This window comes from Lithobates pipiens, unplaced genomic scaffold, assembly GCF_037356315.1.
Source record: "Lithobates pipiens isolate NorthernLeopardFrog02 unplaced genomic scaffold, aLitPip1_a1.2 Scaffold_8, whole genome shotgun sequence".
Taxonomy (NCBI): domain Eukaryota; kingdom Metazoa; phylum Chordata; class Amphibia; order Anura; family Ranidae; genus Lithobates; species Lithobates pipiens.
The window spans coordinates 590,239,098-590,252,103 of record NW_027507903.1 but is presented as its reverse complement, the minus strand read 5'-3'; the positions used below and the strand labels follow the sequence as shown (position 1 = coordinate 590,252,103).

Sequence of the window (13,006 nt, the reverse complement as noted above, 5' to 3'; positions counted from 1 at the left end):
TGGTTATACTGAAGTCGATCAATTGATTGGCTTCAGTACAACTAGCCAGCCCATAGATGGATCAAATCTCAACCGGCCAAAATTCGATCCATCTATGGCCAGCTTTAAACAAGATTGATAATAAGGTTAATTTTGTGATGAATTGCTAAGCAGATCAGAAGGTCCCCAATCTTTAGGCAGGCTATACAATGAAAACTGAAACTAGCAGATTCTTACATCCATGCTATACAGATGGCAGAATCATCTATTGTGCCTATTGTATTTTAACAGTAGGCCCCTCTGGCTGTCAAAATACCCATGCAGGGATGCAGCCACTTTTTGGCCAACAATTTTCTGTCTGGCTCCTTCAATTTTTCAATGATAGGCAAGAGGTAGCCAAAGGACAACCTACTGAATAAATTTGAGTTGGTTTATCAGGAACCAAATGAAAATTGTACAGTGCATGGCCAGCTTTAGTCATTACTGTAGGTTAAAAACTGATGGTCTACAAGATTAGCACACCCACACTTGAAGTCCCACCACTACGCCAGGAATAATATAGTGAAATTAAGAAAGCTGCCACTTTAAATAAAACAGATATAAACCGTATTTGCTCTGTACCTTAAAGTAAAAAGTGGCGCTGATGCCTAAATAATATACAATAAACACCCACTAACAAGTGTTAGCTACTATAATATTAGTGAATACAATAATAGTCCGTGATTAAACAGTCCATAGATAGGCCTTAATGTCTCAAATAAAATAGAAATTGTGGTCCTCAATCTTCCATCACACCGCATGCATTTAGTGATTCCACTCCCCTTTAGAAATGCACTCACCAGATGAAGATGTCTTGCACTCTCATGCTCAGCAAATAAGCATTGACCCTCACAGGGTTAAATGATCCAACGATATCCAATCATATATAAGATGTCATATCCTCTCCACATAAAATGAAATAAAGTGCTCGGATAGTGCAGTAACATTATGATAACTGTATCCAATGAAAAGTAAACCTTCAAACATTGCACTCACATGAAATAAATCAGATAAAAGCATATAATATCCACTTGCCACAGCAAGAACTGGCATATTGTGGTCACAGTGGACCCGATGTGTGTATCCTGTATCTCACCCATACAAGATCATCAACCTTGGAGCGTAACTTACGGTATAGCATCAAATGTCACAACGGTTTGCCATACAGCCACACCCCGATGCGTTTCTTAATCAGGACTTACTCATGGGTTCCCTAATACTTGTCACTGGGTGTTTATTATATATTTTTTAGGCATTAGCGCCACTATTTACTTTAAGGTACAGGATAAATATGGTTTATATTACTGTAGGTTAACAGTTGTCTCTCAACAGTCACAACAGGGGTTACACAGGATACAAGTAATTAAGATATTAAAGTAGAGCTAAAGGCAGAAGTTTTTGAATTTTTGGTTTGAGTATTGGAGGGTTATAACCCCTGTTAGCTTTATTTTTACCATCTATGTCCCATTCCCTGTCACTTCCTGTCCCTTAGCTAAAACAGGAAGTATGTGGAAATCCCCCACAGTGAAGCAATCCCTGGTTGTCTCCAGGAGCATGAGAACTAGTGTCTCTATTGGAAGATTTGCCTTCGATGTTCCTGTTCTGAGGACAACCCAAAATTTAGAATTTTCCTCCATGTTCACTTTTAGTGATGACAGATAAACAGGACAAATAAAGAGGGTGAATCTCCATAACGAGGCACAGATGTCATTAAAAAATCTGACAGGTGTTCTAATCCCTCTACACGCTATCCAAAACTGTGAAAAAATGCCTTTAGTTATAATTAAGCATAATATTACCGAAAAGCTAAATATATTCACACAGGAGAGAAGCAGTAAATGTAAACAAGTTTTTTCATGGTGGAATTCACTGATAATTTTCCACCCACTAGCTAAAACCTCCCTCTGCCCTTGACCCAGTCCATGTCAGAATTTATAGCAGTCTCTGTAATTGTTAGACAATTTTTCTAAAACATTGGTGTTAGGAGAATACATGTAGTGAGTGGAGACCAATGGCTGAAAACATCAGGCTAAGTACAGTTCTCAGTTCTTAAGAGGCTGAATTATCTGAACTGCTAGACCAATGATCAGTGTTGGAGTCGCATGCCAAGGTCAATGCAATTTCGTAGTCGGGGATCACATGCCAAGGTCAGTGCAGGAGAAGAGCTTCGTAGTCGAGGGTTACAAACCAAGGTCGGTTCCAGTAGCAATAGAGATAGCTCGAGGCTGCGGGCGAGATAGTGTGAAGCACAATAATCTGGCAAACAGGGAGTGCAGAGACCTGGCTTAAATACGGAAGTTCATAGAAGGAGCAAAGTGTTGAAGGTTCAGCAGAAATCAAGAAACAAGGCAGGGTTGTCCAATGGATTAGGCAAACTTCTGTCCAGAATCTCAGGATGTAAAGTATCAAGTAGACTATCTTAATCCGACGACAAGAGTGTCAGATAGGTGAAAAGAATGAAAATAGTTAAATGCACATACTTTTAAGCTGTACGCAATTCATGGGATTGACAAAATATTCCAACTATGACCCTTGCATCAATACGTGAGAGTAGATGCTATATCTGTGGTTCTGATCCTCAAAATTCATCAGCATCTGTGTATACAAGAGAAAGAGCTACATATTTTTTTTATCTTTAGTGATTGATGTTGTTAAATAGTTGTTAATTTACACAACAAGGTGCACAAGTGGTATCATTAACCCTGAAAAAAGAGATTCCATGTAAACATTTCTTTTTTTATTCATACAGAGACTGTCTGAAGATTTTTGAAAGATCAGATCTTCATCAACTTATGATGAGTCAAGTAGAAGACCAGAGCTCCGATTGTCTGAGAAATCTTACTTGCAATTCAAGCCTCAGTGATCTTCAGAGGGCTCACACCGAAGAAAATCCATTATTTAAAAATTTGGATGGTGATAAATACTTTTCACAAAGTAATCATATTATTCAACACCAAACTATTCACACACCACAAAAGACCTTCTCTTGTAATGCATGTGAACAAGTGTTTTCACGGAAGGCATCCCTAATCCGACACCAGAGGGTTCACACGGGAGAGAAGCCATTTAGATGTTCATTTTGTGACAAATGCTTCTCACACAGGTCACATCTTACTGAACACCGAAATATTCACACAGGAGAGAAGCCATTTTCTTGCCCTGAATGTGAACAAGTTTTTTCATGGAGGACTTCACTGATCGTTCACCAGAGGACTCACACGGGAGAAAGGCCATTCAGGTGTTCAGAATGTGGCAAGCGCTTCCCATATAAGGCCAGTCTTGTTTCACACCAAAAGCTTCACACAAAAGAGAAGCTATTTTCTTGTTCTGAATGTGAACAAGTTTTCTTATTGAAGTCATCGCTAACCTGTCACCAGAGGACTCATACTGGAGAGAAACCGTTCAGATGTTCAGAATGTGGCAAGTGCTTCTCACAGAGAAATGCTCTTATCCAACACCACAGGATTCACACGCAAGAGAAGCCATTTTCTTGCTCTGACTGTAAACAAGTTTTTTCATATAAAGAATCTCTAATTGCTCACCAGAAGACTCACACAGGAGAGAAGCCATTTAAATGTTCAGAATGTGATAGGTGCTTTTCTTATAAGTCCAGTCTTACTGCACACATGAAGACTCACACAGGAGAGAAACCATATAGATGTTTAGAATGTGACAAGTTCTTCTCTCATAAGCATAATCTTACCCAACATCAAAAGACTCACCCACAAGAGAAGCCATTTTCTCTTTCTAAAAGTGAACAAGTTGTTTTCAAAGATAACATCACTAATTAGGAGCAAGTAGAAAAAATGTGTTGGATTCCTTCAGGGCTTAAAGTGATAATAAAGCCTTGTTTAAAAAAAAACAATAAAAAAACATGTTGTACATACCTGCTCTGTGTAGTGGTTTTGCACAGAGCAGCCTGGATCCTCCTCTTCTCGGCTCCCTCGCTGGCGCTCCGGGCTCCTCCCTCCTGCTAGGTGCCCCCGCTGCCAAGCAGGTATGCTTCCGTCCCTGTGTGTCCATTCACACGTGGTGCCATGGCTCGACCACACCACCTCGCTCTCCTGATTGGCTCACTGGCTGTGATTGAGAGCAGCAGAAGCCAATAGCTCCCACTGCTAACAAAAGCCGATCAGGAGTGCAAATCCTTTGCTGGATCGAGATGGGGCCCAGGTAAGTATTAGGGGGGCTGCTGCACACAGAAGTTTTTTTACCTTCATGCATAGAATGCATGAAGGTAAAAAAACCTTGTGCCTTTACAACTACTTTAAGCATAATCAGGGGAATAAAGCTTTAACATCACTTTTCTGATAGTAGTTCCCTTTTAGAACTGCTGTGCCTAATTCAGGCAAGAATTTGCACCAGTTTAGATAACATTATTTTCATGAGCAGCAAATTCAGGTAGTTTTAACTGCCACCATAATTTGATAAAGAATTACCACCAGTTTGCAGACTAGGAAACTGTAATTAAGGTCATTTCCGAGTTATTGTAGAGAGGTATGCCAGTGCTCAGTGTGGGGCATGCCTTTGCTGGACATTATCAGGTATGCTTCCTACACAGAGCTCTATCCCAGGCCAATTCAGCTGTCAGCCATGGAATCTCTAAATCCCTAAATTATCTCCAAAGTGAAATGTAAATAAAGGTGCTGGGGATACGGGTGATGTCATTACCCAAATATGATATCAATACCCAAATGCTTATATTTTTTAAATTACTTCTGTCAAAATGCATGTGCTTCCACTGTGCAGCCTTTTAAAAGTCAGAGGTAGGGACTACAGATAACAGGGTGCCTTGCCGGGGGCCTATAGCTTAGGCATGTATTTGAAAATGTGTGCAGACTAAACGCCTGATTTCAACATTATGCGTTAGACACGACGATTCGGTTGGTCGCAGGCTGGTTGGTAAGTAGAGCTTAGAATTTTCCTTGGCTTTTTTTTTTTTTTTTTACATATGTTGCCCTCCAATGCTCTTGTGGCAAAGTCCAGTTAGAGGTGGGGGTAGTGGCTAACTTTTTGCACTGTTCTATTGTTCAGGTAACACACTGACACCTTTGCAGCTGTGGTGATATATGCTGGGTGTTCAGTGTGTCCCTGTACCTTTAAGGAGGGGTGGGCTCCATCCAGCCCATCTGCCCTCCTATCTATCCATCAAAATGAATTTGCTTCCACTGTTGAGCCTCTTAAAAGTCAGAGGTAGGGACTACAGGTAACGGTGTCTTGCCGGGGCCTGTAGCTTATGCATGTGTTTGAAAATGTTTGCAGACTAAACCCCTATTTTTAATGCATACTGTTAGGTGAATTTGGTTGGTCGGTAGGTAGAGTTGGAATTTTCCTTGGCTTTTGGTTGAAGGTTGAGTGGAGCTTCATGGGAAATTGTCTGGTTCCCCATTAGGTCTACCTCACTTTTGATTAACAGCACTTGGCTTTGGCAGCCACTGCCACGCACTGTCATTCAACAGTCAAGTGGACCTGATGTGGAACTAGTCTCTCAGCTCCCCATCAGGCTTCACCAACCTATACTACAAAACTCCTCAGCCATGTGCCTGTCAGTGTGATGGGTCCAGTGGATAGGGAGTGAGGATGAAGTATCTACTATAGATACTGACTTAAGTTCCCGGCTCCCACAGATCCATGTACCTGTCTCTGACAGGTACAAGAATTGAGTACAAGCACTGACAATTTCATTATGGAGCCACAATTAAATTCTAAAGGATGTCTATCCTTTAGAAATAGCTCGAGGCTGCGGGCGAGATAGTGTGAAGCACAATAATCTGGCAAACAGGGAGTGCAGAGAACTGGCTTAAATCAGGAAGTTCATGGGAGGAGAAAAGTGTTCACGGTTCAGCAGAAATCAAGACACAAGGCAGGGATGTCCAATGGATTAGGCAGACTGCTGTCCATCTCAGGATGTAAAGTATCAAGTAGACATCTTAATCTGACCACAAGAGTGTCAGATAGGTGAAAAGAATGAAAATAGTTAAATGCACATATTTTAAGCTGTACGCAATTCATGGGATTGACAAAATATTCCAACTGTGACCCTTTATGAATTCCCCAAAGGGTGATCCTAAAGACTTAGAAACGGCGCAAATTACCAAGAGTTGATTATTAGCAATATTGGGTAGAGCCAGAATCAGTGAATTGTTGATTCGAAGAAGGAGGTCTTTGAGCCCCACAGACACATGTTGGGTGTTCTATGTTGTCATTTATGAACTAATACTAATATTAAAAGTTTTTGGACTCTGACTTTTTGTTTGGAACTCTAATTAGATGTTATGTCACATCACTAATTAGACAGGGGTTTAACTCTTATCTAAACGTAAAAACAAAAGGTTAATGTGCAGTTTATCAGTCATTAGTTGTAGTGGCTGAATTGGTTTTCTTTTTTCACTATTGTTTTTCTGCTGGTGATTTTTCCATTAATACCCATCCAGTACTAGGATGGCAAAGGATCACAGAGAGCTCTATGCCAGGAAAACAAGATGGGAATACCCCAACACTGTCCTATCCTCCATAACATAGAGGAGCATAGTTATGCAGTTCTCATAACAAGCTAAGAAATATGTTACTGATAACAATCAGTTTACAAGATTTCTGCTAGGATTAACAGGTATTTTTTTAAGCAGATATGACAACACACTTTCCATTCACATGTGTGGATTGGGGAATCCATTTATTTATTCTTTCCTAAAAGCCCAAAGCCTGATCGTAAAAAATGATTCCTCTATGGCTAGCCTTAAACCCCATACACACTTCAGATTTTCTGCTGATTTTTTCCTTCAGATTTACCAAAACCATATAACATGAGGTCAAACCTTGTACTACATGGTTTTGGTAAATCTGAAGACAAAAATCAGAAGAAAATCTGATGGTGTGTATGGGGCTTTAGGATTTGATATAAGGGAGAAGCTGTTTAAATGTTTAGAATGTGACAAGTACTCTTCACAAAGGATAAATATTTCCCTTTACTAATTTTTGTCTATGAATGCTCAGAATAGACCAAGTGTTTAACTACTTTTTCGACTGCACTATAGACAAATGATGGCTACAGCGTGGCCGTCTAGTTCTGGGAGGCCATCATATGATGACCTCTCGTGATCATGCCCGCCGCGGGGCGCAGGTGGTGCGCTCTGTGATCACAGTGTCTGGAGAACATTGCTGATCATAGATTGAGGTAAAGAGCCAATCAGTGGCTCTTTACCACGTGATCAGCTGTGTCCAATCTCAGCTGATCAGAGATGTAAACAGAAGTTGACTATGGGCACCTCTTTCCGCATGCTGACAGCATGAGTTGAAGAGAGCCGATAACCGGCTTCTCCAAAAGGGACATGTACAATGATTATCAGTGCCCTGATTATCAGTGCAGTCCCAACAGTGCCCACTAGTGCTGCCAGTCTGTGCCCAGCAGTGCTACCAATCAGTGCCCAACAGTGCTACCAAAAAGTGTCCATCAGTGCCTCCATCAGTGTCCCCTATCAGTGCCAATTAGTACCGCCTATCAGTGCTGGCTCATCAGTGCAGCCTATCAGTGTACATCAGTGGAGGAGAAAAGTTACCTGTTTGCAAAATCTTATAACAAACTTTGAAAAAGTTTTTAATTTTTTCAAAATTTTCAGTCTTTATTTGTTTATTTAGAAAAAAAAAAAAGCCCAGCAGTGATTAAATACCACCAAAAGAAATCTATACTTGTGTGGAAAAAATGCCAAAAATTTGATTTGGGTAGAGTGTTGCATGACTGTGCAATTGACATTCAAAGTGTGACAGCGCTGAAAGCTGAAAATTGGCCTGGGCAGGAAGGGGGTGAAAGTGCCCGGTAGGCAAGAGGTTAGAAAAAAACACTCTGCTTGCTTATACTATAGAAGGTTCATGAAAGAGAGCCGTTGCCTGGAAATAGAAGAGCATTGATCTTTAGAAGGCCATAAACTCATTCTGTGTCATATCCTTAGATGACCAAAAAACTATTGATTTCTTTTTTTTCATAAAGTTTCTTTTGTTATACATACATTTTAAGTGATTGTAAAGCTTTCTTTCTTAATTAAAATAATAAACGTGCTATACTTACCTGCTCTGTGCAATGGTATTACACAGAGTGGCCCCAAACCTCCTCTTCTGGGATCCCCCCGCAGGTGCTGTAGGCTTTTCCCCCTCTCTGTGCACTTCCATAGGAAGCCACATCTTGTGGTGGTTCACCTGTGGGGTTGCTCCTGAGCTGGGTTTTGTGCTTCTATAGACACATACAGCTTGATTCAGCCTCGCCCCATTCCATTCTCACCTGATTTGACTGATAGCAGTGGTAGCCAATGGCTTCTGCTGCTCCTGGTGAAGCCCAAGAAAGCAGGAAGAGAGAAGAGCAGGGCTGCTGGAGAAGACCATGGTGAAATGAGAGTGGTATCAGGTGAGTGTTTAGGGGAAGAGGGATGCTCAGACACATGCTTTAGAACCACTTTAAAGCGGGAGTCCGCCGGGACTCCGCGTTTTTTTTTTTTTTTAAAAGCCAGCAGCTACAAATACTGCAGCTGCTGACTCTTAAAATAGTGACACTTACCTGTCCAGCGCGCCCGCGATGTCGGCACCCGAAGCCGATCTGTAGATCGTCTCTCGGGTGCTGCCGCCGCCATCTTGGGTATGGGAATCAGGAAATGGAGCCTTTCGGCTTCATTTCCCGGTTCCCTACTGCGCATGCGCGAGCCACGCTGCGCAATAAGGACGGTCCCCGCTGTCTCTGGGATCTGTGTGTTTTCCCAGCAGGCAGCGGGGCACTTGCGGAAAGGGGTGGGCACTTGCGGAAAGGGGCGTAATATACGCCCCTTTCCGCAGAGAGCTATCCCGGAAGTGGGTGCAGATACCTGTACTGTACAGGTATCTGCACCCCCCTCCCCCTGAAAGGTGCCAATTGTGGCGCCAGAGGGGGGGAGGGTTCCGATGAGCGGAAGGTCCACTTTAGGGTGGACCTCCGCTTTAAGTAAGTAAGGTCAAAAATATATATTTGTGTACATTGCTTATTTCACACAGACAATCTAAAACAATACAGCCATTAAATATGAAAAAAGCATATCCGTCTATAGTGTGCACTTGTCTCAATCCAGAGCACTATGTTTAATTTCTGTCTGCTACCCCATTCTTCTGCTGTCTGCATGAGTCGCTTTTGACAAGCTTCCTGACACCAAGAGAAAAATGGTGACAGGGAAGGGAGCTCCAGCACACAGCCCGTGATTGACAGCTTCAGTTCTGCTCCTATATGAATGGATTACGTCCTTTCCCTCCAATCAGCATTCAGCTCTCCTCCCTGAGATTTGCAGAGTGTAACTTCAGCTCCCCACCCCTTGCTTGCTGAAATCTCAGACAAGCTGTATCATTTCTGCATTTTGAATGGCTGCAGAGAAGAGATGTTTGCAGATCTACAGGTACAACTCACGCAGGAGGATTTGTTTCATCTGTGTATCACCTAGGGCTAGTCACTTCACTGGGTATGTGAGGGTTTACATCTACTTTAACACCTTTCCCCCTTCTTATCGCCATTACATAGGTAAAGACGGAGAGCCAGGAAGGCTGATAGGAAGGCTTCCCCTTTCAAGGCCACACTCTGCAGCTTCGTCCAGCCTCTCCTGAGCACCAGGATAAGCATGGGATTTTTTTTCACTGGCAGCCTGACATCTGCAGGGCGTCTGTCTTTCCACACTGAGCCAATCTTCTCCCTATTTCAGGGCCAACACTCGTCAACACACCAAAAGAAGTAAAATCCCATGATGGCCGACAGCCACCGACCCACAAAAAGAAGAAAAACTCACCACCCACTGCTTGACTTCTAAAAAGGGGTGGAATCTCCAGGTGATGGACCATATATGAACATGAGCACAATTGGTCCATGATGTAATTGGGATTACAGTTACATCATTGATCAATTATGATCATGTCCATATACAGTGGTGTGAAAAAAGTGTTTGCCCCCTTCTTCATTTTCTGTTCCTTTGCATGTTTGTCACACTTAAGTGTTTCGGAACATCAAACCAATTTAAACAATAGTCAAGGACAACACAAGTAAACACAAAATGCAATTTGTAAATGAAGGTGTTTATTATTAAAGGTGAAAAAAAATCCAAACCATCATGGCCCTGTGTGAAAAAGTGATTGCCCCCTAAACCTAATAACTGGTTGGGCCACCCTTAGCAGCAACAACTGCAACCAAGCGTTTGCGATAACGTGCAATGAGGCTTTTACAGCGTCTCGGAGGAATTTTGGCCCACTCATCTTTGCAGAATTGTCCTAATTCAGTTACATTAGAGGGTTTTCGAGCATGAACGGCCTTTTTAAGGTCATACCACAACATCTCAATAGGATTCAGGTCAGGACTTTGGCTAGGCCACTCCAAAGTCTTCATTTTGTTTTTCTTCAGCCATTCGGTGGTGGACTTGCTGGTGTGTTTAGGATCATTGTCCAGCTGCAGAACCCAAGTTCGTTTCAGCTTGAGTACACGAACAGATGGTCGGACATTCTCCTTCCGGATCTCTTGGTAGACAGCAGAATTCATAGTTCCTTTTATCACGGCAAGTCTTCCAGGTCCTGAAGCAGCAAAACAGCCCCAGACCATCACACTACCACCACCATATTTTACTGTTGGTATAATGTTCTTTTTATGAAATGCAGTGTTCCTTCTACGCCAGATATACTTGGACACCCACCTTCCAAAGAGTTCCACTTTTGTCTCATCGGTCCACAGAATGTTGTCCCAAAAGTCTTGGGGATCATCAAGATTTGATTTGATGTTCTTTTTGCTCAGCAGTGGTTTTCTCCTTGGAACTCTGCCATGCAGGCCATTTTTGCCCAGTCTTTTCCTGATGGTGGAGGCATGAACGCTGACCTTAACTGAGGCAAGTGAGGCCTGCAGTTCCTTGGACGTTGTTGTGGGGTCTTTTGTGACCTCTTGGATGAGTCGTCGCTGCGCTCTTGGGGTAATTTTGGGCAGCCGGCCACTCCTGGGAAGGTTCACCACTGTTCCATGTCTTCGCCATTTGTGGATAATGGCTCTCACTGTGGTTCGCTGGATTCCCAAAGCTTTGGAAATGGCTTTATAACCCTTTCCAGACTGATAGATCTCAATTACTTTCTTTCTCAATTGTTCCTGAATTTCTTTGGGTCTCGGCATGATGTGTAGCTTTTAAGGATCTTCTGGTGGACCTTACTGTGTCAAGCAGCTCCTATTTAAGTGATGCCTTGATTGTGAACAGGTGTGGCAATAATCAGGCCTGGGTGTGGCTAGAGAAATTGAACTCAGGTGTGGACAACCACAGTTATAGTATGTTTTAACAAGGGGGGCAATCACTTTTTCACACAGGGCCATGATGGTTTGGATTTTTTTTCACCTTTAATAATAAACACCTTCATTTACAAATTGCATATTGTGTTTACTTGTGTTGTCCTTGACTATTGTTTAAATTGGTTTGATGTTCCGAAACACTTAAGTGTGACAAACATGCAAAGGAACAGGAAATGAGGAAGGGGGCAAACACTTTTTCACACCACTGTATGATCAGTGATGTCACCTGGAGACCCCTTTGCTTATATTACAGCACTGGGGATTAGGAAATGATATTCAGCGGGAGTCAAGCGATGGGATGAATTCGTCACTGGATGGAAGGTAGGCTTCGTTATTGACATGGATGTGCATCATGGGACACTTAAAAAAAAATAAAAAATAATGTCAAAAAGTGTGTGTGTTTCCATTGTGCTGAATATTGACCATGGCTTAAAGGGATGCAGAGTTTAGAGGTCAGTAGTTAGTAAAGCAGAGATTAGAAGTCAGGTGTAAAGTAACTCAGATGTCAGGAGTAAGTGAGGCATAGTCCCTAGTTAGGAGTAAGTGACGCATAGTCCCTAGTCAGGAGTAAGTGAGGCATAGTCCCTAGTTAGGAGTAAGTGGCGCATAGTCCCTAGTCGGGAGTAGGGATGAGCTTCATCTCGAACATCATCTATTTGCCCGTTTGGCGGATTCTGAACGTTATGGGCCGTTCGCGCCAAATTCGAGTGGCACGTCATGGCCCATAATTCACTGCGGAATCACAGTGCATTGTTGGCTGCTGATTGGCCAAGCATGCACTATGACCCGCATGCTTGGCCAATCACAGCGCAGAAAAAACATAGAGCCATGATTGGCCAAAGCCAGGGTGGCTTTGGCCAATTATGTCTCAGGGGGTTTAGTACACTCCCCACACTATATAAGGTTGCCTCTGTGTAGTGTGTTGCGGTGGCGGAGAGAGATAAACAGATAGACAGTGTCCGTTTGATTTAAGTTAGACAGAATAGGCAGGCGAGTCAGTTAGCTTCAGTTAAAGTGTATAGAGGATATATATGCATGCCAGGTGTGTTGTATATATATATTTATACACTGTATTCTGTTTAGCTAGATCCGTTCCTGTTATTCTCTTCATAATATAAAGACAGGCAGGGAGCTGCACTATTTTCACTCAGTGTACTGTGTCCTTTGCACAGTGTGCACCTAAAGCGTTACCTGAATACAATTGCAGGTTTTCCCATACAAATACAGGCAGGGAGCTGCAGTAGATTGTTTTAGTGTCCTGATGTAACCGAATCATTTTTTTTTTAAATGTCAGATCCCTTCAAGACTGCCTATGCTGATGCTGAGTGACTATCCTCTTCCTCCTCAATGATCATGCTGATAGCTTGTAAGAACATTTTTGGTTCTGGGCGCCGCCACCAGTGCCTAAGGCCCAATTTTTCAGCCCCTGTTTAACAGGGGCGTGTAATTACAATTTTTGATGCAATATTTTGCAGGAGGGTTTGTTGCTGTGCTCAACTACAATATCTTTTGATTTCGACAGTTCGAGTCCCATAGAATTTAATGGGGTTCTAAAATTTGCGTGAATTTTCGATTCGTTCACAGGTTCTGGTGCGAACCAAACCGGGGGGGGGGGGGTGGTTTCGGCTCATCTCTAGTCTAAGTGACGCATAGTCCCTAGTCGGGAGTAAGTGA

The 13,006-nt window shown here is 42.5% G+C and overlaps 1 protein-coding gene and 1 pseudogene across 1 annotated transcript in view; one reads left to right on the top strand and one right to left on the bottom strand.

Annotated features, from left to right (window-relative positions):
* The window catches only part of LOC143961226 (uncharacterized), a 30,410-nt gene extending 24,146 nt beyond the window's left edge, over nucleotides 1–6,264 (top strand). The window contains exon 3 of the mRNA XM_077470457.1: nucleotides 2,768–6,264. Coding sequence (XP_077326583.1) covers nucleotides 2,811–3,809 — 999 coding nt within the window. The 5' untranslated portion in view covers nucleotides 2,768–2,810 and the 3' untranslated portion in view covers nucleotides 3,810–6,264. The remainder of the gene's footprint in view (nucleotides 1–2,767) is intronic.
* The window catches only part of LOC143962289 (uncharacterized), a 259,324-nt pseudogene that overhangs the window by 69,254 nt on the left and 177,064 nt on the right, over nucleotides 1–13,006 (bottom strand).